The 24405-nt window shown below is 41.4% G+C and overlaps 2 protein-coding genes across 2 annotated transcripts in view; one reads left to right on the forward strand and one right to left on the reverse strand.

Annotated features, from left to right (window-relative positions):
• Positions 1 to 372: 372 nt before the first annotated feature.
• ddx59 (DEAD (Asp-Glu-Ala-Asp) box polypeptide 59) lies at positions 373 to 6844 on the reverse strand. Its single transcript, XM_069680136.1, has 8 exons — positions 6808 to 6844; positions 5586 to 6441; positions 4481 to 4663; positions 4290 to 4379; positions 3639 to 3890; positions 2120 to 2272; positions 1336 to 1464; positions 373 to 1010 (listed from the first exon to the last, which is right to left on the reverse strand). Exons 2-8 carry the CDS (start codon positions 6420 to 6422, stop codon positions 750 to 752), a joined length of 1905 nt encoding a protein of 634 aa, XP_069536237.1. The 5' UTR covers positions 6423 to 6441; positions 6808 to 6844; the 3' UTR covers positions 373 to 749.
• A 724-nt stretch (positions 6845 to 7568) lies between these two features.
• camsap2a (calmodulin regulated spectrin-associated protein family, member 2a) overlaps positions 7569 to 24405 on the forward strand; it is a 52522-nt gene continuing 35685 nt past the window's right edge. The window contains exons 1-2 of the mRNA XM_069679713.1: positions 7569 to 8148; positions 11923 to 12182. Coding sequence (XP_069535814.1) covers positions 8010 to 8148; positions 11923 to 12182 — 399 coding nt within the window. The 5' untranslated portion in view covers positions 7569 to 8009. The remainder of the gene's footprint in view (positions 8149 to 11922; positions 12183 to 24405) is intronic.

The following is a 24405-nucleotide window of genomic DNA, read 5'->3' on the forward strand; positions in this document are numbered from 1 at the left end:
CCCAAAGTAATGACGTAAGGACGTGGGCCATACAAGTGTATTCTTGAGACCGACGCTAGGTGGCAGGACAATAAAGGTTACTCTAAAGAATAAATACTATACTCAGCTCGACGGTTGTATCCCAGTGAAGAATGCGTGTTAGTCATGTTTTCCTTGCTAAAATTAGCTCTTAACTGTTAAAAAGGTGACGCACACTCCATAGTTTCAACTGAAACTAAATTCCTATAAGCACTAGATTCTGTTGTATAATCATGTTGGTATAATTGTCAAAATAGGCACAAAGAGAAATGTAAAAACACCAAAAACTGAGCAACAATGTTTCTATTTTAAATTCTACATAACACTGAGTTTTAATTGGAAAAAATAATGGCATCACAGAGTTAAGGAGAGAATCCAGAGTTGTAGTATGATGATGCAAGTTTTAATACCTGAAGTGTCAGCTTCAGGTATTAAAACTTACATCAATATCAGTTGTCCAAAAACACAATTAAATATGAAACGGTATATTTTTACTGGACCCCTTTTCTTCAAATCACACTACAAATATACCATTGCAAATGCAGGAAGAACCTGGGTTGACATCTGTGGATTAAACGGGACAGTTCCCCTATTTAAAAAAAGTGTCTTACAATAATACAACAAGCCATTTATTTAGAATATATTTAAGTGTAAAAAAAACAATGTATCAACTACACATTAAGCATTTACTCAATAGATAGCACAATTGCAGGAATGATCAGAGAAATTAGCTACTTTTTGCGGCGGTCGTGTTTCCTGATGATGTCTAATAGATTGTTCTTAGTGACCAGCACATCATCAGGTCCCTGCTTAGCTTTCTGTTTCTGTCTCCTCTGCTGCTCATGGAGGTGGGGACTGTTGAGGAGCTGAGGGGGTAGGATGGATCCTGTGGGTTTGACCCTGTTCACCACCTCGAGGAACAGCCGCTTGTTGTTGTTGTTAAGAAAGGTGATTGCAGTTCCTCTGTGACCCAGCCGACCTGCTCTGCCCACCTGGATGTGAAGAAATGAAGCAACACAAGTGTTGGCCTTTTTTTAAAGCAATCAATTTGTTTACAATAAATTGCCTGATTGAGCCAGTAAAGTGTTAGCTATTTACTTAAGTGTGTAAAATGAGATTCCTAACTATCACTGATTATTATGTATGTATTATTTAGTAACCACCAAATAACTTATCTGTTATCACTGACTGTGTAGTGCAGAACAGGCACAAACATAAGGTTTACGCACAGTGTTCTTGAAAAAACAAACAAAGCAACAAAACACACAGCAGTTGAAATTTACCCTGTATCTTGTTTCTATCCTGAGTATTACTAACCTGATGCACATACTCATCCATTGTGTTTGGCATGTCAAAGTTAACCACCAGTCTGACGTTGACTAGGTCCAGTCCTCTGCCTAGCACACCTGTACTGATCACTACTTCAAAGTCTCCATCCAGGAGACCCTGAGGATAGAAAAGAGAGCAAATATTACACTGTTAGACGTGATGCAAAAGACAACTTATATATTTACATCTTAGGTAAAATGGAGCTAGAATATCCCGTCAGTCTAAAAGATTAAATAACAGAAACTTAATATATATAAATATTGCCGTGGAGTTAGGAATCTGTATTTTTATTCTTAATTTCATAAATTTAAAGAGGGATTTGAGAGATAAATCAAGACTTCAGGAGGATAAATTACTTTTAGTTAAGACATTTATTTAAAGCTTCTGTGAAGAGTCGAATTTGTAGGCCCCTGTGGACAAAGCAGTACATCTTTTCTCTTTGCTGATCCTGTTCTGTACATGTGCAACTAGTATTCTCTAACGATAAAACTACTCCTGCTGTCTTTTAACAGTAAAACAGATCACTGAATCTTCACTGGAAAATGTTAACAAAGGTTCATCGGCCTCTCCGCTCTAAATCGCTACAGTAATCCTGGTTTTTGAAGCATCCTTCTGCTTCCAATGTACCGATAAAAACTACAAATCTCAATTCTTGATGTCCTCCTGTCTTCAAGCTAAAAATGATTCAAAATCAACACTCTTGGACACGAAACAAAGGAGAACTGCTATTTATCCAATTGACTGTTACTGTTCTGGCTGCCCCTGGCCTCACCCTGAGGATGCGGTTGCGCTCCCACTGGGTCTTGTCAGAGTGGATTGCCACAGTATTGAGGCCTGTCACCTTGGCGACCGCCTCACACAGCAAATCAGCCCCCAGTTTACAGTCGACAAACACCACGACTGGAGGATGGTACAGCTTACTGTCCTGGAAAGACACAAAGAAAAACAGAGGAAGGAGGAGAGATTTAATTTTTCACAATGTATAAGATTTCTATATTTGTACGTACAGACATTTCAGAAGCTATATAGAGATTATGCTACTATGTATATTTCTAATTACTGTTTAACTCTGATTTAAGATTATGTTATGAAGCTGTTTAGTTTAGAAACTGTTCAGTGTCGCGTTTGACACCTGGCTGGATGCTAGAGGCTGATTGTCAAAAAATTCTCCAGCAGGTGGCAGTCATGACTCCCCAACTTGCAACACAAACATGGGAGAAAAAGAAACAATGCAGGGCTAACTAAGATTCTTTAAAAGATCGCGGTCACCTTGTTGGCCTTGGGTCTGCTGCTACAGCTAAAAACAGTTTACTAGCAGATGTAACAGGGCCTTATATGTGTACTGTAACAGATGAGTGAAAGCTTAGCAATAAATGTCAATTTATATTTGCCATTCATCTCTGCTCGAGGCTGTAGCCATAATAAATGTTCCTAAAAAAGGAGACTGCATCTGTCCCTTTTTCTCAAATGTGTTTCTCAAAGCCGTACTTTCTAGGTACAATCAGTTCTAAACATGCTATAACTTGCCATATCATGCCCAAAGAGCAGCGTCATAATAGTAACTTATTTATGTCTAACAGCCCTCTAATTTAACAGTACTTCCTCAAGACCACCCAGTGATTTTCCATGTTAAGAGATAGCAGCCTTATACTGTGAGTTGAATTACTAACAGTCATCAATTCCTTGGCTTTAAAAATCCACTGCCCTGTACACAGAGAAGTAGCTCCTGTTACTCACACAAAGGACTTAAGGCACTTCTTCACTGGGTAAACTAAAGCAGACCCTTCCTGTCCTGCCCTGTGTAAATGGGGCAAGCCATTGCTGGGATTCCTGGATTGAGGCCATGGCTTAGGGCCCACCCATTTCCTACAGACGGGGGCCAGGGCTGCAGCAATGGCTGTCTAAATATGGTGTAGCGAGGAGACTGGTCGTTGGAGCTTAAGGAATTACCACCTTTAAACAGACAGTAAATAAAATACCAAGCTGGTACTAGTGCGTATCCAGTGAAAAAGCCACTATAAACTAAAATTAAGATAATAACCCACTTTTTTTGTTTGGCTGACCAAAGCACTTTCTGGTTCTCCAGAGTACAATTAGACCTGGTCTTACGCACGAGAGGAAAACTGCTGACTTCTTAAAGAAAGCCTATAAATGATCTTAAAGTGATACTCCACCCAAAATCTGTTTTTGGAAACTTTGAGTGAGAACCAGACTTGCAGAGAAAAAGGAGTTCTTTTCAAACATTTCTCTCCAAGTAAATAAAAAGTAAAAACTGAAAGTCTATAACTTACATTGACAATTTCAAACAGCTTTTTCTTCTTGGAGGGTTCTTCTACCCAGAGCAGGATCTGCCTCACGTTGGCACAGGGCTGGTTCTTCTCCCCAATAACAATACGGACGGGGTCACGAACCAATCGGGCTGCCAGCTCTTCCGTCCCCTTCGGAATGGTGGCCGACGCCAACAAAGTCTGGTGCTCTTCGGGGACTTGATCCAAAACCTCCAGAACTTGCTGTTGGAAGCCCATCTTCAACATTGTGTCGACCTGCAGGATACATTAGGTGTAAGCATTTTCTCTATTTGAAAATTGTATGATTTCTAAAAGAATTGCACAGAAAAGATTACTTCATCATTGTTACATTCCCAAAATAAAAGGATTGTGCACAGCTATGATTGTGTTTTTTGGTAAATCCTACATTTTACAGCATGTTTTGGCTCTTACATGACTTAAATATGTCTAAAAATGACTTTAAATCTCATTGTTTGTTCACCATAATGTCAAAATGTATTCAAAGTGCAATAATTTTAATTTCACGCAATAGAAAGTTTTCTTGAAGAATGAGATGAGAATTGGCTGCAGACATAATACTACGTTTTCCAAACACTGGGAACCCTCTCAGTGCTAAACGGTCATAAAATCTAAATTGCACAGTGTTTGTCATACCTCATCAACCACCACAACCTTCACGTTGTCCAGCTGCACCGCCTTCTGCTTCAAGATCTCAAGGAGTCGTCCAGGGGTGGCTATGATAATCTAAAGGGGATTAACAAAAGAACAATATGACCATGTTGAAAATTTAGGACTCTGTCACTTTTATTGTGGAGAGGAAATAACTGTAAAAACAGTGACTGTACTTTAATGTTGCTTTTGAGGCGGTGGAGCTGAGGGGGAAGCGGCATGCCGCCCACCAGCAGTGCAGTCCTCATGTTGGGGAGGCCCATCACCAGCTCCTTGGCCTGCCTCTCTATCTGAATGGCCAGCTCCCTGGTGGGGGTCAGGATGAGGGCCACAGGGCTACTCACACTGTGTGCTGGTTTCTAAGGAAAGAAAACATACAGCATCTTGATACATACACAAGCATAATGATGGATGATTGTTTGTTTTTGTAATGGTTGGGTTATATTGTTTTTATTTATAATGACTGGGTTATAAGAAATATCCTAAGTTTAATTCGAAAGGCAGCTGGACTTGATTGACTTGGTTGAGTCTACCATTGTGACCTTTCCATAGTCAATTGCACTGTAGCTCTCTTCTCTGATGATGTCTGTTGGTGAAATTGGCAAAAACACTTTTGAACCAGACGGTTGTCACGTCATATAACAACCTTCACTGCTGCCCTCCAACGTGATTGAGTTTTTGGCTGATAGCCAGTCAGCAGCTCAGCAGGAGAGAAGCTCCCTGATGCGTAGGGATTTTATAAGCAAGTATGAGCAAACGTTTTTTAATATTAACTTTATGAAGATCTGACTATTTTCGCAACACAAACAACAGGCATGGGATTTAAAACTTTCGTCATGGGTTACATATAAGACTAATTTATGCTAAACAGTTTAGTGTGGCTGACTGTCTGACGATGGCAGTAACTGATGGACTTTCATGGCTAAAAAATCCCTTATCTGCTACTGTACCTGTATTTTGTTATCTGTGCCGTATAAAAACTTTTATCCAAATCAGCCAAATGTTATGTGGTGGCCAAGATATACTCTACCTTATATATTGTGTCGCATAAACTTTTTCCTTTACAATCTGTAGACATCAATAGAGCAGAATGGGCTGTTGTGATTTTAAAAAAGGTGGACTTCTGACATGGTTACTTGTGTTTTGTTAAAATTAGTTTCTTCTATAAAATCCCAAGTTTCTTTTAAGTTAAAAAAAAGCTTTGTTTGATAAATATCCAGATTCATGGTGTTAGTTTAAATACATTTAAAAGAAAGATCTATTTTAGCTGTATTACTGTACCTCTAGTGCTCTCACTACCACTGGCAGCAGGAAGGCGACAGTCTTCCCCGAGCCTGTATCAGCGCTGGCAATCACATCCCTGCCGGTAAGACCCACAGGCACCATCTGCATCTGGACCGGCGTGGGCGCCTCATAGCCGGCCTTTTTCAAGTTGCCATTCAGCGTGGCGGGGAAGCCACAGTGTTCAAACTCAACAATGGGTCTCCTGACATCTTTCCCCTCGGTTTCAATGCCTAGCTCCTGCTTAATCCGCTGCACCTGCTCTTCTGTTAGGCCCAGTATGAATCGATCTTCCTTGTAGGAATAGCCTGTCACACTGTTACCCACTCCACCAGTGTCACCTCCTGGCTGTTGAAGTTGAGTCTCTTTATCTTCTTTTTTGTCCTTACGGTTAAACACATCCTCCCCGGTCCCCATCCCCATTGTGGCTAAATGCTTGCCTTTGCACTCAAGACTGCAAACATCATTGTCAGTGCTGTCACAAATGTACTCTCCATATCGACCACACATCACACAGACAGGCTCTCCTGGCTCGGGCCATCTCTGGCTCTTTTTGAAGGATTTCACAGGTTCCTCCTCCTCATCCTCTGCATCACTTGAGGCGGACTCTTTTCCTTCTTCACACACTGAGCCCTCTGTTGAACCTGCATATTCTCCCCCTGCTTGTATTGTCTCATCTTGCGATTTGGCGACGTCACATGCTTCCTCCTTTTGAGCAGGTGGCGCTGAACTACCTTCATCTTTTCTCTCCTCATGATCTTCCTTGCTTTTCTTATTTAAAATTTGACTTGAGCCCTGGGCAGGTCTTTTCACTTTCAGGGCTCTTGGCACAAACATACTTTTATGGATTATTAACCTGTGAATATGAGAAAAGCACATGTAAACATTAGGTACATTTCAAGGACTTAAATGGCCGTCGTTTTATGGTACAGTAACAGTATCTTGGCCGTGTACAACACGACATCTCATATGACTACATATTTCATTAACAAATTTGTAATGTTATTTACTTATCGTTTTATTTCTTTACCACCCATTGGTCTAATGTAAAATGTCCTGATATAATAAATTAAACCTTTAGTAAACCGACATCTCCCCGGGCTTCTACCGCAAACAAGTCAAAAAAATTTGGTTAATATAACAGTCAAGTCAAACTACAGTCCGTCCATAAATGTATCTGCTCATTCATAGCTGCATATTTAACTAAAAAGAACAACTTTACCTCCACGCTTCATATTCCAACAGTTCAAAACAACCACCGACGCGGACTGATGACGTAATGCCGCCTTGCATGTTGTGAAATGTAGTTTGTGGATCAGCGCTTTTCCGAGCTTCGTGGTTAAATTGGCTTCATTATTGCTAACAGTTTTGACATTTTTTGGCTAAATCGGCTTGAAATCATCAAACATCTAGCCTTTCCGCATTTCAAACTCAATTTTAAGACCATCCTAGGTCATGTTTTAAATAGTGAGGGTGGGTGTGTCTGGTGAATGTAACTGGGCTGTCTAGAGGATAATTTAAAAAACAGGAATAACACCGCAAAAGATAGTTTCTTAAAAAGGAGGTCGCCTTGTCAAGTTGAGAACACTTGGATATGTGTAATTAAAACCCTTCGGCGTTTTGTTACATTTGTAATTGCATACAGCCAGATCTCTTCTCTTACATTCAAATGCTCATCGGAAACTCAAACATTCAACGTAAGGTGAGCGTTAGACTATCTTGTGTAAGGATACTGACTGATAAGGTTTGTATTAGCCACTTCTCATATTGAGAATATGTCACAGAGATACGGAGCAGTCCTCAGACATACATCACTTAAAATGAATAGCATAAAAACAAAGAAACAAGAACAAAACAAGAAAATCCTCCAACAAGTGTCTAAATTCCCGATAGCATATGAAGGTACCCTCCGCGCATGCTCACTGCGCAACAAAGGTGCAGGGTTTGGAGTGCCTCAGTGCGGCAGGAAAACCGCACCACGGCACTAAAGAGATTGAGGGAATGCTGAACACATAGGTTATCCATACAATAATACATGGACATAAAATGGAGAAGCCGTCTTCTTCCAAAGAACCCAAAGAATGGAAATATTTATGTTTTTATTTCAGCTGAAGAGCGCTTTCCTCTCTGAAATCCAAGAAAACCTTCCCAGCCTGTTCCAACGAAGCCAATTTCAACTGGTACACAGCAGAATGGATGAAAAACACCAAGACCAGCGACTCATTGTGTAAACGAGACTGGAAAAGACGAAAACCCGAAGGCAGCCGAGTATTTTATGACTGAAAAAACCTCTGAATAGTCTTCGGAAAGACACCGTATCTCATCATTTTACTGCCCTTTGATGTTTTCCACGAAATTCCAGTAGTGGGATGCTTTCGCGTTGTGCTGCTTCATAGGGTTCAAGAAAACAATTGAGGGAGAAATATGGGTGAAGTTCAGGACGTGAGGGATGCGAGAAAGACCTTCGTTGCTCCTGCAATAAAGTCTTTTGAGCACTATGACTTCTCCAGAGCCAAAATCTGTTGTAGCCTCACATGGCTGGTGGGCAAAGCATACGGGACAGGTAGGGGCATTACTGTACCTTCATATACTTAAATGCACGCTGCATGAATATTACTGTTTACAAATGTATGTTTGCCAGCATTTAAAATGATTACTATGTACTTGTGCTAAATTAATTTGCTATGTTTGCTAATTTGCTTTGAATTGCTATGGCACCAAAACAGCCTTAAAACCAAATACAGAACCTTATTACCGTAGAGTCATCAGAGACTATGGTTATTCATAGACTCATTATTGATTACCCGAGGCAATATTCTCTACTAGTATTCCCAGTAGAAACACCACAGTGATTTTCCATCTGAGTAAAACCTTTTTGGTTCAAAAACTACCATCTAAATTAATTGCCTATTGGAAAGACAATGAAAAATCATTCCAGGCAGATGGATAAAACCAGCTTCCTGTGCTAGATCCCAGTGATCAATACATGTGTTGTTCCACTGAAGGCAAAGGGAGCATCGGTGTAGGAACCTGGAGGTAAGAAGGTGTCCCAGATGATGTCACCTTCAGGATACAGCATCCAGATTTAGTAAGAGGGGCATCACATGTGAGAATTTATATACATTGTCAGCAGGGTATAGCACACAGAGGCTGTACTTGTTAACACTAAGGCAGGGTGAGTGAAAAGTAACATAAATCAACTGTACTTTCGGATGTAGTGCTTATTCTTAGACTTTATTTACCTTCCTATATCACTTTCTACATCCAGGATATCCTAGATTAACCTTTGGTTATCATATCAGATGGTAAAATCTGTTTAATAGAGGTTAAATCTTTATCAATATCCTAATCTCAATACAGCCAATGTATGGAAATGGCCTTTTCTATAGGTCTGAATGCCACACACATTTTCAACCGTGCAGTGAAAACAAAATGGCAATTGAGTCCGATTGTCAGGCCGGTTTGGAGGATACATATTAGTGTTGTAACATGGAGGCTCAGAGGCTCACTCATGCTGGAATTAAAGGTGTTTTGATTAGATGAATACATTTTATCACCCTCTGTTGTCTGTCAGAAGGAATTACAATAACATGGATTCACATGTGTCATATCATTGTGACTTTGTGCCACGGCGGTATGTTACTGACAGTCTGTTAAATCACCTTTTCACAATAGGAGTCGCACAGATTCAACAGAAGTGTTTGCTGAAGAGTTAATACGCCACTGTCAAACGAGCAGCCGTCAGAGTGCAGAAGTGATAAACTGTGTTTTCTGACACATGTTAATGACATCGTTTTTCACCCTTAAGCTGAAAAGGCACAGCGAGTGTGATCTCATGTGTGTGCAGTTATTTTAGTTTTTTTCATACATGCTTATGGCTTTGATTCTCTGCTAGGTGACAGAGCCAGGACTGAAAAGGTGAGCAGGGAAACAGAGCAAGATCCCCTTATTTTATTTATGAATGAGGCCTTGCTCCATTCACTTACACTGAAGTCAAAAAAATGGGTTTCGCTTTAAAGCAGGGTTTAAGGAAATCTCAGCTCAGGAGTTTGTAGCTGAGGCAGATCGCTTTGTGAGGGGCCTCGGAAAAGTAGAGTGCAGTCAGTGTGCAGTCGTGACGTTTCATTCCTACTCGGGGTTTTGAATGTGTATGTTGGAGTTACAGATATTCAGTGAATCCGTGTCTGAATCTTTTTCACATTTAAGTCATCTTTTGATATCAGAATCATATCGTAGAAAAATCATGTTGAAGAAGAGAATTATTCGGAGATGCACAAGCTGACTTCTAATCATATGAGTCATACAGTTAGTGATCCACTCTATATGATGCATTTCTAAACAGACCTTTGAAAGAAAGAAATACAGAAAATTAGGACACAAAAGCATCTGTTTATGTCGGAAACAGAAATAACTGTGAGATCCAGGATTTTCTGCATAAAACAAAATTAGAAACGTAACAGCGAGACTCTGTTTTTGCTAAAACCTAAAATAGACCAAAGACAATCTGTCTTTCAGAGCTTCCTTCTGCCTTTTACGTCTTTCCCATTCCATCTCTTATTTTGATCCCATTTATTGTCGTTATTGCAAAACTACATGCTTAGTCTCCATGTGGGCTTACATATATCAGTTGTAAAAACACAGCTCAGTTTATCTGCCATAGCCACAGATTTTACCTCACAGTGTGTTGTAATAACCCGGCAAACATGAGAATCCTTACAGATCCTCTGTGTATTTTCAATCAGGGCTGATTCCAAAAATACAGCCCTCCAGAGAGAGAGCGGGAGAGAGAGTGAGTGGGCTCTTCTCCAGATCTCTGCCTACGCTGCTCTGTATACATCACATGCATTTGCCTTATTACACCGATGCAGGAGTGTATCACCAATATGCTGTTTAGTAGATGCAGGATGCAGCCATTGCAGCAGATCAGCTGCTGTTGGAAAATACTTTTGAATACTGTCAGACTGCACAAACTGATAGCAATGTTTAATATAGCAATCAAGCTCTCCTGTCTGAAAACTGGATAATATGTTAAGGGGAAACTAAATTGATGTAATTCTCTTTGCATTCACTTACTCAACAGATGCTTTATTTAGTGCATTAAAGTCCAAATAGAAGTGGTTCACCTTATATGACTCTAATCTAATGATTCCACATTTACTTTCCTGTCTGCAATAAAGACTGTAGATTGATTGTGAACGCTGATCATGTAGCTTTTTACCTTATGGGTATTTCTTTGTAGCTCAGCATGACCTTTGACCTTCTTGTGGAGGAGGATGAAACATTGGGATCAATAACATCAACATTCAGGAAAAGCAAATAACAAAGATACCTGCTACTGCCTCCCTCTGCATCCCTGCTCCATAATAACACACAGTCACTCAGGAGATGACCTTGCGATAATGGTCAGGCTTAGCAGGTGATTTGTTGACTGTTTTGTGTGTGTGTGGGTGAGTTGGAGGATGGGCAGCGGCGTCAGGAGTGTAAAGCTGTCACCACACGCCACATTTTCCTCTGCCTACAAGCAGGCAGTTATCAAAATTTACATCTCTTCTGCTGCAGCCGGCCCAGTGATGAGCTCTGCATCTGGAGTGTGTGCAGATGTTATTTTAATGCTTTCACACGGCGGCAGCATCTCATTCGAAAGCACGTTTTTTTATCGTTTAATCAGGAGTGGTAAAGAAGCACCACAATAGCCACCCACACACTCTGTTTAAGAAATGGTTTATATAATGTACTTGAACATAGGCGAGAAAGATAGAAGACAAAAGCAATAAGAAAAGGTAATGTTTTGATTTATTTGTAGACTATCCCCTTGCTTGGACTTGCTTGAGGCATACACACACACACACACACACACACACACACACACACACACACACATACACACATGAAGGCTCTCTCTTTGATGAGGCAGACAGTGAGAGGGGTGTTCCCAGGGAGCCCGACGCTGCAGCGATACAGGCCAGATGAATCGATCAGGTTCCACTCCTCCTGCAGTTGCTATAGTAACGCTGAGGTCTATCAAGATACTGTCAAAGCATGGCAATAAAAAGTGAAGAGACTTGCCTAAGAAAAAGGAATGACAGAGAATGAATTGAAAAATCTTTAAAGTCAAACTCGGCTCCATACGTCTCAAGCTTACCTGATTTTTTCACATTTGTTATTGCATAACTTTACAATAGAATTTAAATGGGTGGGATTCAATGGGAAATGGGTGCAGATCAAAGCTGAATCTGCAACTTTCCCTTTTTGTTACTTACTTACTGTATTTCTACCATTTTAGTGATTTGTTGATGAAGGGAATAAGAAACATGGTGCTTTGTTCTCCATCCTACAGACAGCATCCCGTCAGACTTAAAGGACCCCTTCTACACGGACCAGTACGAGCAGGAGCACCTGAAGCCTCCTATGGCCAGCCTCCTTCTGTCTGCAGACCTCTACTGCCGGGCCGGGAGCCTCATCCTGAAGAGCGATGCTGCCAAACCCCTGCTGGGCCACGATGCCGTCATTCAGGCGCTGGCTCAGCGCGGACTCTACATCACCGACCAGGAGAGACTGGTCACTGAGAGGGACCTTCGAAAGAGGCCTCTGCAAATGGTAAGAGACATTTTTTTAAACATTTCTTTCATGATAATTGTTCCTGCCTTCCTGCCTTGTGAGCTTAAGTTATTATTATGTCATAATGGTTATTTAGGAACTCAACCATGTCTCTATATTGAGTTTTCCTTGCAGTAGAATTTGAACTTGTACCATGCAGTGACTTTTCTTTTCCTCAGGCCCTGAGGCATTTTTCATGTACATAATCTCTTTCCTCATTCCACCGGTCCTTCCAGCGTGGCTTTCAAACTTTAGTAAATCAGGACAGAGGACATTCTTGAGTAGCAAGGTACAAGAACATCAAGTACTGCCCCCATTCACGTTTTTGCAGAAACAAGTGTACACATTGTTCTTGTATATGGCTGTATGCTAACTCTACGATATGCTGAGATTGCATGGTGCACATACAAAGCATGCACAGCAAATTCTTGTTGTTTTTTTGCTGCTTTCTTGTTGCCTTAAAGGGACAGTTCAACCTCAGTCCTATCATGCTATTATGGGGAGCTAATGCCATGATGGTAGAAAAAAAAATGCTATTTCTCTCTGTGCCTTTGGCGGACGCGCTTCTCCAATGGGCCCTGGAAAACCTCCTCCAGACTACATAAAATGCGTCATCTGGTGGAGTCCAGGGAGCTCGCTAAACTACAGTTCCTCAATCTAGGACGCCCGCCTCCGATGTCATGTCTCGTTCAAAATCGTCAGGTTTGAAATGTAGACTTCAGACCTGAAGATCACTCCTGCGTCTCTCGCTGGGCCGTTCCTTTCAGAGGGAGGGGCGCAATGCATGCTGGGTGTTGTAGGAATGTAGAATGGGCAAAACCAGGAACTTTCTCTACAGCTATGGCGCCAATTTCATATATAATTGCTTCTATCGATTACAGTGAACACCAGCTTTGACTGACAGTGGCTCCTTTAGGTCGTGGTTATAATTTTTGAAAAGGTGGCACAGATACCTATAGAGAGATGAATAAACAGAAATAGAAATTGAATGAATAAACATACTAAATTGACCTCCATGTTTGCCACTGGCAGTGATCAATGCAGTTATTCTGTAAGCATCATTTGTGAAATGTTTATTCCTACCCGGTAAAATGGGGCAGCCACTGGGAATCCTGGAATTAGCTCTCCATCCATTTTCAGACAATAAAAAAAGGCCACTGTGTGGAAACCTTAATGTCTCTTAATAACAACTGCAGATAATAACAACAGTTTTATTATCCACATTACATCAAAAATACAAAACCACCACAACCCCTTAAACGTGCGGCAAACAAACACAGCAAAAACAGCCTGTGAAAATATTCTAAAGAGCCTGGGGGTGTTACTTCTTCACATCCCCCATACAGATCTTTAACACCGTCTGGGGACTCCAACCAACAAAAACCAGCAGTAAAGCTGACTTAGACCTCGAGGCATCCACTGCCCGGTGTGTATCTGTCGTCTCCCTCACCGTCTCCATAGCTTCTCTCCGCGTCTCCGTGCTGGAGCTCTGTGCAGAGATGACTCTTGTGAGTGGGAATGAGAGAGAACCTCATTATTTAGCGGGCAAAGTCTCAATAGGAGGCTTTATTGCTTCAGTGAATTGCAATTGAGACACAATTAGCACACAGTTTGCCTGCAGTCTGTTTGTAGAGTCTTGCTGGTTTTAATTTCCCTCCGATGCTAATTCAAAAGTTATTTAAAATTTAAGCTAAAGCTGCGAAGACAACAACTATTTAATACAGGCTTATCTCACACAATGACGTGTGTAGATTGACTTTATTATTTTTATTATTGTTTGCTTGTGCACTCTCATCTTACTGTCTGGTCTACAGGATTCCTGATTTGAACCCAGCACACTTTATAAATGGTTTGCCAGAAAACTGCAGTGTGTGTCCGGGTGTGTGTGCATGACTGAGCAGGTTTCTGGTGATGTGAAAATGAGCTGCTATAAGAGTGTGAAGCCACCTTCTGTCATTTTACCTTCCTTCCTCCCTCAACCTTTCATTGTTCAGTGTTTCATCCTTTAATCCTGCGTCTTCCCACCTTAGCCACCACGCCAGAATCATTCTCCCTTTGTCTCCCCTTTCATCCGTCTCTCTTTCCACCCACCTTGGTCTTCAACCCTTGTTAAGATTTTTCAAAACACCTTCTTTCTTCCCACCATTATTATTTGCATTTCATTAGCTTTAATCCCTCATCATCTATTCACTCATTCCTCCTCTTCTACCATTATTTGTTACTTCTTTTATCCCCCTTTTCCTTCCTTTCCCCTTTTCAGTCATCTTCCCTTCCATAGTGCATCCCTCCTTTCTTCTCTTTTCTTTTCTCTCTGTGCTCTCCACGCAGGATCTGCTCAGCTTTTATGAAGACATCATCACACCCCTTTAACGTGGTCACTGCTGAATCTTTGCCTAAAACGCAGCACATCAAATGTAACTTCACCTACAGTCTCATATATCACGAGAACTACAGCATCATGATCTTATAAATGCTGATGATTAAGTTGTAGAAGCCGAAATGATGGGCTGCACGGTGGTGAGGTGGTTAGCGCTGTTGCCTCACAGCTAGAAGGTTCCTAGATCGAACCCCGGTTTGGACGACTCTCTGTGTGGAGTTTGCATGCTCTCTCCGTGCATGCGTGGGTTCCCTCCGGGTACTCCGGCTTCCTCCCACAGTCCAAAGACATGCTCGTCAGGTTGATCGGTGACTCTAAATTGCCCGTAGGTGTGAGTGTGAGCTCGAAAGGTTGTCTCTCTGTATGTGTCAGCCCTGTGATTGACTGGCGACCAGTCCAGGGTGTACCCCGCCTCTTGCCAGACAGCTGGGATAGGCTCTCGTCCCCATGTGACCCTGCACAGAATACGCAGTACAGATAATGGGTGGATAGACAGTTTGGGGTCGGTTTAGCGCAGTCGCTGGAGCAGGCGCTCCATGTGCAGAGCCTGGTTTAAGCCTGGCTCGCGGCCCTTTGGTCCCCATATTTCCTGTCACTCTTCACTGTCCTGTCTAATGAAGGCAAAAAGGCCCAAAAATTATCTTAAAAACGAAATGCAACGGGGCTTAATGATGTTTTCTATGAGGAAGTCACACACTTGAGACAGTTCACAAGGAATACCTGCTGCCCTGTGAAGTGACAGCTCAGATGGGGGATCATCTATTATTTAGAAACTGCTTCAACATCTAACGAAGCGCTGACAAGGTGACCAGGAGCTGTCCAGGCTGAGCTCTGCAAGAAGAGGACAGGAACACCAGCATTTCTTTGAGGGTCGTTTCAGGCTTTCAAAGCTGTGCTGTAAGAAAAAGCAGCACTTGTTTTTCTCCTGAAGCTGACTGTGAGAGAGGAAGACACAGAGCGCCTACCTGCAGTTCTAACTGTGAGCTGCTCCGGATAAAAGAGGCAGCACTGTTATTTAATGCTGCATCATGACATTTAAAGCTAAGCTTTTTATTTCAGTCAGCACTTTGCATGAGAATTTCAGCATAAGCAACTTTCAGGGATGTTGGAGGGATGTTTTAGTAGGTCAGGCAGCAGCAGAGTTGGATGCTGCTGATGCCTCGTCTGACACATGCCATAACTGAGCACCTTTAATGATATTCTCCCTTTGCCGCCAGCCCGACTTTCTCTCTTTCTGTCACTATTCTGCCCACTCATCCTTCTGCCTTCTGCCATGTGACGGATTCCCACATGTGAAGACGCGGGATCCAAATCGCAGTTATCGCCCACGCTCGCTCGCCTCCACACATTCTGCACCGCTGACTCTCTCCTCCACCTGTAGTGCTCGCAGAGAATGAGGGAGAGATGTGGAGGTGGGCTGAGGATCTGGGAATGTTATTCTAGTGTTACACATTGAAGCCCACGCGAAGCACCGCTGCTAACATAACAATAGAGAAAATTCATTATGAAAAGGATTTAATTGCTTTAGTTTCTCTATTGTTTTCCTTTCAAAGTGTTCCATGGCGTGTGAGCAGCTTCTTTCGCAGCGATTAAGTGGAAAAACACACAGAACAATCAAATAAATGTGCACAGTAAAATCTCCAAAGTAAAATGAATTCCCCCACAGTTTCTTAACATTTCACACCACACCAAACACCATGACCAGCAGATTGGATTAAACACCAATATGTTGGCTTGATGAATCAACATCCTGATGCCAAGTCTAACCCCGTAGCTATGGAGACGTTACACTGAGTGGGATGAGAATGACGTCAAGATCCAAAAACGCTCAGGAAAAAAAAGAAGATGAATGAAATTTGATTCTTGTTTTGCGCTTGTGCACAAGTGTGTTGTCTGAGTGTGAGTTTTTTCACACTGTAAGGTGGCACAGAAGTGGTCCTTACATCCCTGCAGCCCAGCATGGGTACAGAGAAGTTTGTATTATACTTTACTTTTATTCTAGGTTGTTTAAATACACTTGAACCTTCCTGGAGCTGGAGCACTGATGGTTCATATAGCATTGAATGCTTTGCTCAAGGTACCCTCAGCTGTGTTAATAAATAAGGGGCAAGCACTGCTTTTTCCCCTCCCCAGGTTCAGGTAAAGATGGAGGAATGCTGTTTAAGATTTCAGTAGATGGAGTTGAGGTCCTCCCCTGTATTTAGAATGAATCCAGCTTTTTTAGATTAAGACATTAAAGTTATAATCTTTAAGATCTCAGTTTTGTTCTCTTTGGCGGCACCTATGGCGATAAACGGTAATTGCGGGAGCACATTTCCCAGATATCCAGACAGTGTTGCATGTGTGACGTCCTCAGTTGGCTCCGGCTGTAACTCTTGATTTTCCTCGCTGACGGTCGCTTTCCTTTTTAGACTGTTTGCCTTCATCTGAGCGTCAAATTTGTTTCTTTTTCTTTGGATTGTCACTTATTGTTGAAGTTGTATCTGTAGTCATCGATCTTTTCTTCGTTTATTCAGCCATAGTAGATTACTGTTTACTCGCAACACTTGCAGAGACTGGAAAAGCAGCCGCTTAGCTCCGCCTACCCTCTCTGGCAGACCAACCACTGCTGGCTGATGGAAAATGCGTCAATAACTGGGCGGCGCTTGTGATTTTGAAATTCGCACCAGACACCCAGTCTGTAATATTGCAAATGCAAAGGCTTTCATCAGTGGGCCATAGGCTCAATCACCATTATGTTACCTCATTCGGCGATAGATAGAGACTCAACAGACATTTATTTAAATTAAAATCTTCAACATTATTACTTTAATGTTTAGTACAGAGGCATTTTATCGTGACCTGAAGCTGCTTTACCACCTCTGCCTAACCTAGAAACAGCCTGCGTGGAGTTACAGGAGAGTAACTTGAGGATGTATCAGACGCATTCGCTGCCATATTTCATGTTCTTCTCTAAAAACTCTTCACATCCTTGACATGCTGCAGAGGACTGATGATCCTTCCAAGCTGCTGAACCTTGAATGTCACCGCTTTAATATTTAATAAAGCTGTGGTAAATAGGCCATGTTGCTGCACAGCGTTGTTAATGTTCTGTATAAATCAGACTCAACAGTGGTTGTATGCTGAGAGCCACATGCTGTGACTATTCAGAGTAAGAAGCACAGCACCTACCGGTAATATGGCTGCTGAGTTGCTTAATTAGCTGTACGGGTGCTTTGTCTTTGACTGCCATAAAACAGACAGGTTTATTGTTACACTTAGAGAATGCTTTCAAAGCAAACTTTAATGGCAAATGCACCTCTAATGTGTCCATTAACAGATTAATTCTGTAGCTCTTGTTGAAGTTACTTGTGTGTCAGCTGTCAACCTTTTTAATAATTCTGACATGGAAAATGATGACTGAAGATTCTGCTTCATTGCTAAAACTGCAGCATACTGATAACAAACAGTGAATTTGCTTTTGTCGTGTTCAGTTGTTTTAAAAAACGTTAAAACATCCATCCATATCCATACAGTATGTATACCAAAAAGCTGTTGGGGCTCCCGATGGCCGGTGAAGTTAATATCAAACCCAACACTCCAGATATCCTATCACGATTAACAATCAAAGTAGCATATCATGAAACCTTAAAGGGGCGGTATTATGCTAATTTCAAGCTTATATTTCACTGTGTGATACCTGTGGATTAGCTTAGCATAATTTACAGTTAAAAAGCTCATCACTTTTCTCACTCTGGTGCTCTGTGCAGGCCCTCATACAGCCTCTGCCTGAAATGACTCAGTCAGCTCTGTCCCTTTAACAAACCCCATACCTACAAGCCCGCTTTCTTCTGATTGACCAGCTCTCCAACGCCTGCTGAGGCTGCGCTTTGTGATGTCACAAAGTGCAGCGTGTAGAAAAAACTGTGTGAAACCTGGCGTTCACAGCAGCCTGCAGACTGAGCTGAGAAGCCTGGGGATTACTCCAACATACTTTTACCTACAGATTTGAAACTTCACCCACGTTTAGTCTGGACATCCAACATTGTAACATAATATATATATGTCTTTAAATGTGAAACAGCATAATACCCCCTCTTTTATCAATGTCATTATCAATCTTCAAAACTTTATTACATACTTAAGGTCCAGATAAAAGACGAGACTCGTGCCGCCCCAAACATTTCACTTGCACTACACCATCTAGGTCGCTTAAGGTCTGCTCTCATAGCATCATTATAAGCTACTTGTAATCTCTGTAAGGTTGTTGTAGTTTGTCCACAGGTGAAGTATACAGAGGTATACAATAAGCTCTGAACAAAGGCACCTGTACACAGACTAAAGCTTTGTGAAAGAATGTTTGCTTGTGCATACATCTTAGAGCGTTGCCTGTAAATATCATCACCATCTGTCATTTGTTCTGTGATAAAATGTGAGATATTTCACCCTGTTACAAATGCCAAGATTGTTACTTGGGAATTTGAAGTCGGGAAATTTCAGCCTTTTATCCTCTTTGGTTCGACAAAAAAAGACTGCACTCTTACCAGCAATATATTTGATGTAATTTTCAATACCATAAACAGGACACATAGTCAACATTTACATTAAACCCCAAAACAGAGTGCAGAGACAAAAGTGCGTAATATATACTAAAACATATTCATACAAATATTACAGAAAAGATTGTATTAGACAAGAAAACACTATAAACTCTTCACTTCCACCTGCATCTAGATACATGTAAGCTTCAGTCTACATGAATGAATTTGTAAAACTGTATCCTAACAACTGCTTACTGTTAATCTTAGTAAATAAAGATTAGTATATCTATATTTAACATTTTGTATTAATAAAAAGCCTTTGTCAGGTTACTGTGTGACAGATTGATTCATCAATGCAGCGTGGATGAATCAACGTGAATACACTCCCTCCTCTTCCTCTCCCTCTCTTCTGCTGCCTCCATCACATCCCCTATTGGGCAGGCTCCGTTTCCATGGTTACACTCCAGTGGGCAGGGTGTGTGTGTGTGTGTGTGTGTGTGTGTAGGTGGGAGAGGGGGTGCTTATTCCTGCATATGGCGTATGCACAGTGTGTGCTCGTATGTGCAGCCATGTACTGTGAGAGCGCTGCCACATTGTGAGGCAGAGAAAAACTGAGACTCTGAATTCAAGCAGGCAGACGACATTTCAACACTGCAACACACACAAAGGCACATAAAAACACACACACACACACACACACACACACGAGTTGAAGTACAGAAAGCCAGGCAGAAAATATACTTCAACATCAAACTAGCTTCCTCTGTCCTTGATCTTATGAACAAAGACGAGCTGAAGCAGCAGGGTGGAAGGGAAGCCCGTCCAAGTACTTTCTGTCCTCATGGGCTTCAGTGAAGTCACAGCCAGTATGTTGTGCTTAATGCCAGCGGCTACTCCCAGGCAGCACAGTATGGATGGGTAGGCAGCGAGCACATTGTGTCATGTCATGTGATGTCCTGAGTCCTGAGCATCTTTCTGTCCTGGTGAAAGTCAGACTGTGTTTCAGGCTGATGTGTGTTGTTTTTCTGGGTTTTTGATAGGGATGTTCTGGTATGTTTTTTTCCCTTCAATACCCTAGATCCCAAAAGCCCTCTAAAACCAGTGCAATATAAAGAATATACACATTATTATTAGTTATTAACAGCTGTATACCCTGTAGGCTCAGTACAATGAAGGAATCCTAACCTAAAAACAAGCTATGCTAATGTTAGCTTCAGCTCGGCTAACGGCCCCTCCTGACATCCTATGTCAGCCGAAAAGCGTCAAACAAACACTATTTATTGAAAAAAGGGGAAAAAACTGCTACATTTTTTAATTACCTGGTTTAATTATCGCATTTTAAAAAACAAAAACACACTTAAAATGTTTGACGACCAAACAATGAATGTAGACGATTTGCTAGCTTAACTCACGTTACTTTCTTTGCTAGCAGCTCACTGGTGTGGTTTTCTGTTGATTTAAGGAACCTAAAAACCTGTTTCCATTTGCAGCTATAAAACAGTAGTTGCAAATGCCAAAATATATATTTGTGTATATAATATACAAAAGTTATTTTTATGAAGGTAACAAATGATAGTATCATTTGGTACATTGACTAGCTTACTCGCTGATACCTGATACCGCGTTGTAGGCTGTATCAGTGGCATTTCTGATGCTGACATTGTTACATACACAGTGTTCTTACTTCTTAAAATGATGATTCTTTATTTCGATTTTTAAAACTGTTAAAAGTCAGAGCAGCAGTTAAAGCTAAAGCTATAAGGTGTCATTTATCATTTAAATGCTACATCTTCTGATCTGTCGTAGTAGCACCGTAAGCTTATTATACTGATAAAGAAATACTGTGTCGTTTTCTCTTAAGAATAAAGAGCAGGGGATTTTGTGACGAGTCATTCTCACTCTACATATCTTAAAATATTCACCTGGTTCTCTATTATTAATAACATTACACATGTAAGAATCAGTGTAGTTGTAAAAGCACTTAATCTCTAATGAAATTACGCTGCTACAGATCTGGCCATTTGCAGAGCTTTATAGATGAGTCCCACATCCTGAGATTTAATAAAACAAGCATTTTTATTGGTTGCACTGATGTAGCATGGATTTTAATTGCTATTTTGATTCTCTAGTGAATTAGACTTCACATCATTATAAAATGTTCAGGCTGGTACAAGAAAGTAAACAGACGTGTGGCACAATAAAATGGTAATAATGGATTCATAATTGAAATGTATTCACTTCCATCAGAGAACAATGTTTGCTGCAATGATTGCTGCTTAGAAATGTGCATAGAAACACGGCCAAAGTAACAATACAGGAATTAATGATCTCTTTCTCTCCACATAAGTCGATATTTAGCACAATGTGTGTGTGCAGCCAGACAGAGAGCCATGATCCTGAACAGTAACTGTAAGTTTGGCAACACTGCAGATTATCTGCAGCACTGTGCTCCGCTTTTTGTAGACCCAGTTTTAAGGTGCTTGCATCGAGATCCCAGGGGGGTGTGGCCTAAAGAGACAAGTGTTTTTTTTGTAAAAGAACAGTGCACAACTTTTTAAAAATAAGCAGTTTTATTCAGTGGTAAAGCAGCAGGTAAATGGCCATCATGTTTTTGTAAAATTACTGGTGTTACCCTTTAAATTAAATTAAACGCTCCTTTATCACTATCCACAAATAAAACCAGAATGTCTTTGAAACCTGATGGAAGGATTTGGAGTTCAGGCGTCTCTCCAGGCTAGGTCCACGCTGGCTGGTATCCACGATCCCGTCCCCAGATAGACTTCTAAGGTTAGCTTTGAGGTTTCCATATAATTGCCAGTTTGGGTTTGGAGCATATGGAGAAGGAAGGTATGCTGCTTAAAAAGCTCCACTCCCACAACCGATGCCAGACCTCACAGTTTTTTTGGCATTTTGTGCTTCCAGAAGTGTGCATGGGCATGTGTGTAATTGTGTGTGAGAGGATTTCTGTTCACAATTGGGCGAGCTGTTAAAGGAGTTGTGCTATCTCTGCATTTAAAAAGGAGAGACTGCAGAGAATAAAGAGAGAAAAAGCGGCAGGGTGATGTTTCAAATAGATTTTTGATAATTGTGGGATATTTGTTCAGACATTACCTTTGTGACTGGAGATTGATTCGTAGCCTTCACTGGGAACAGTCACGATTCAGTGTCTTTGAATGAAACTTTTCTCATGTATCGTCAGTAAACTTTACTGCTACTTGGGCTTTCATTCTCTTAAAGGGCCAGTTCGCCACTTTTCAACTTCAGTCCTATAATGCTATTATCGGGAGCTAGTGCTATTATGGTAAAACAGAAATGCTATTTCACTCTGCTAAACTACACTTCCTCAACGTAGGTCGCCCGCCTCTGATGTCATGTCTCATTCAAAATCGTCAGGTTTGAAATGTAGACTGCAGACCTGAAGATTGTTTAGACCATCCACCGGTATGTTCTCGTCGTCTTTCAGATTCTGCCCCGCTCTGAGCCGTTGCCTGCAGCGAAACAGTAGTATTTCACTCCAGTGTCTCTCATTGGGCCGTTCCTTTCAGAGGGAGGGGCACAATGCACACTGGGTGTTGTAGGAATGTAGAATGGGCGAAACCACGAGCTGTTTGTTCAACTTTCTTCACAGCTATGGCGGCAATTTCAAATATTATTGCTTCCATCGATTACAGAGAACACCAGCTTTGACTGACAGTGGCTTTTTCCAGGTGAGAATTGCTCCTTTAAAAGAGATGGTGATGGTGAGGTACCACATAGCAGCAGTGCTCTGTGCTGGCTCCTGTGCTTATTCGAATAGTGTTGTTATGTTGGCGTTTATCAAACCCAATTCATCTGGCACACACTGAGGATTAAACAAAAAGAAAATCCCATATATTTATATGAAAAAGCTTGAAGGTCTGTCACTTGTGTGCTACTTTTACCTTTAACTTTACTGCACTTGTGCTGACCTTGACTGGAGACCAGAGGGACGCTCAGCTGAGAGCTTTTCCATGTCCAGCTGAAGTGACCCGAAGCTTAGCATATTCAATTTTTAGACATTATTCCCCAGCATGGAGCCTCTGGGACTGCACCGGAGAGCTTTAATACTGAAAGCAGACTGCATTTCAATATTACATCACCCCTGAGTTAATGTTGAATCACTCTTCTCTGCGTGTGTGTTTCCTCAGTCCTGAGGAGGTCCAGAAGACTGCAGTGCAGATGTTTGTTCATTTTATGGTCATTTTCTTCTCCTGCTTTTCCTAATGGAACTTTCTTGAAATAAAAACTGGGGAATATTGTAAATTACCAATGAAGTCTTGCACTCCAATAAAAACAGGCAGGGACCGATCATTATCCGTGACCCATTGAAGACCCTCCAAGCTTTTAATGTAAGCTGTGGTGAAGACATTACTGTAGTCGATCCAGATCATTTTGCAGGGAAATAACGATGTTTATTCTCATGATCTCACAGAAATGGTAAAGTACTGTGGATCCTCTGCGAAATGGTTCAGGCTACAACTATCAGCTCAGAGCTCTAACAAAAGAGAATTCAGTTTATGTACAATAGTCAGAACGACGAGGTGAAACACAAAACACAAAGTCTTTTGTAGGCCGCTTGCACTTCCTTTGTGCGATTTTAAATCAGGCTTCTACGGTGGATTTTCATCTCTGCTCTTTCACCACAAGCTGTATTAAAGTTGAGCATTGTTTGCCTTCCTCTCTCCCCGGGTGGAAACACAGAGAAGCAGCAATGCAGCAATATATTAAAAAGGGGATACTGACCGTGAAGAAGGATCTTCTTACCTCGTGAGAAATCAAAACAAGATTTATGGACGTAATCAGCTTAGAGGATAATGAAAAAATGCTTGTGTGAGCGTGTTGGTCTTTGAGTCTACAGATCGGCCCACGTCTGTATGAATTCACGCAATTCATTCATCATTAATATTACTAAAAATAAATACAGTTTAATTCAGCATGTGGCACAGGCAGTATCTAGGGGGGAGCAGAAACTAAAGGTTAGAGAAGCAGCCTATAAAAAAGTCACCATTTTGGATCTGGGGAAACAAGTGAATTTGCAACATGTTCTCCTCTTGTAGCCGCCCACACACCCTCCAAGCAAAGCATTTGATCCCTGAATGCACCAGTGGAGCTGCTCAGCGGCCGACAATGGAAGAAGAGAGGTTGGGCTCCAAGGTATGGAAACATGAAACTGTACGGACATGAAGGAAAGCGATGCTGACGGAAAGCATATGTCCTCAGCAAACCTAAAGGTTAGAAAACATGACGTCATGGGACATTGCAGAAAAACAGCCTTATTCAAAACGACAGGCTGCTCTGTTCTAATGAG

This window comes from Semicossyphus pulcher, unplaced genomic scaffold, assembly GCF_022749685.1.
Source record: "Semicossyphus pulcher isolate SPU_LCO1_2020_fin unplaced genomic scaffold, fSemPul1.0.p SCAF_4, whole genome shotgun sequence".
NCBI classification, from domain to species: Eukaryota; Metazoa; Chordata; class Actinopteri; order Labriformes; family Labridae; genus Semicossyphus; species Semicossyphus pulcher.

Coding starts and splice junctions, on each gene's coding strand:
- ddx59 (XM_069680136.1), bottom strand. CDS start 6,422: ATGTTTGTGCCAAGAGCCCTGAAAGTGAAAAGACCTGCCCAGGGCTCA. Junction 3,891..4,289: donor AGGTTGTGGTGGTTGATGAG/GTATGACAAACA, acceptor TGTATCCTGCAG/GTCGACACAATGTTGAAGAT. Junction 1,011..1,335: donor TGGATGAGTATGTGCATCAG/GTTAGTAATACT, acceptor CTTCACATCCAG/GTGGGCAGAGCAGGTCGGCT.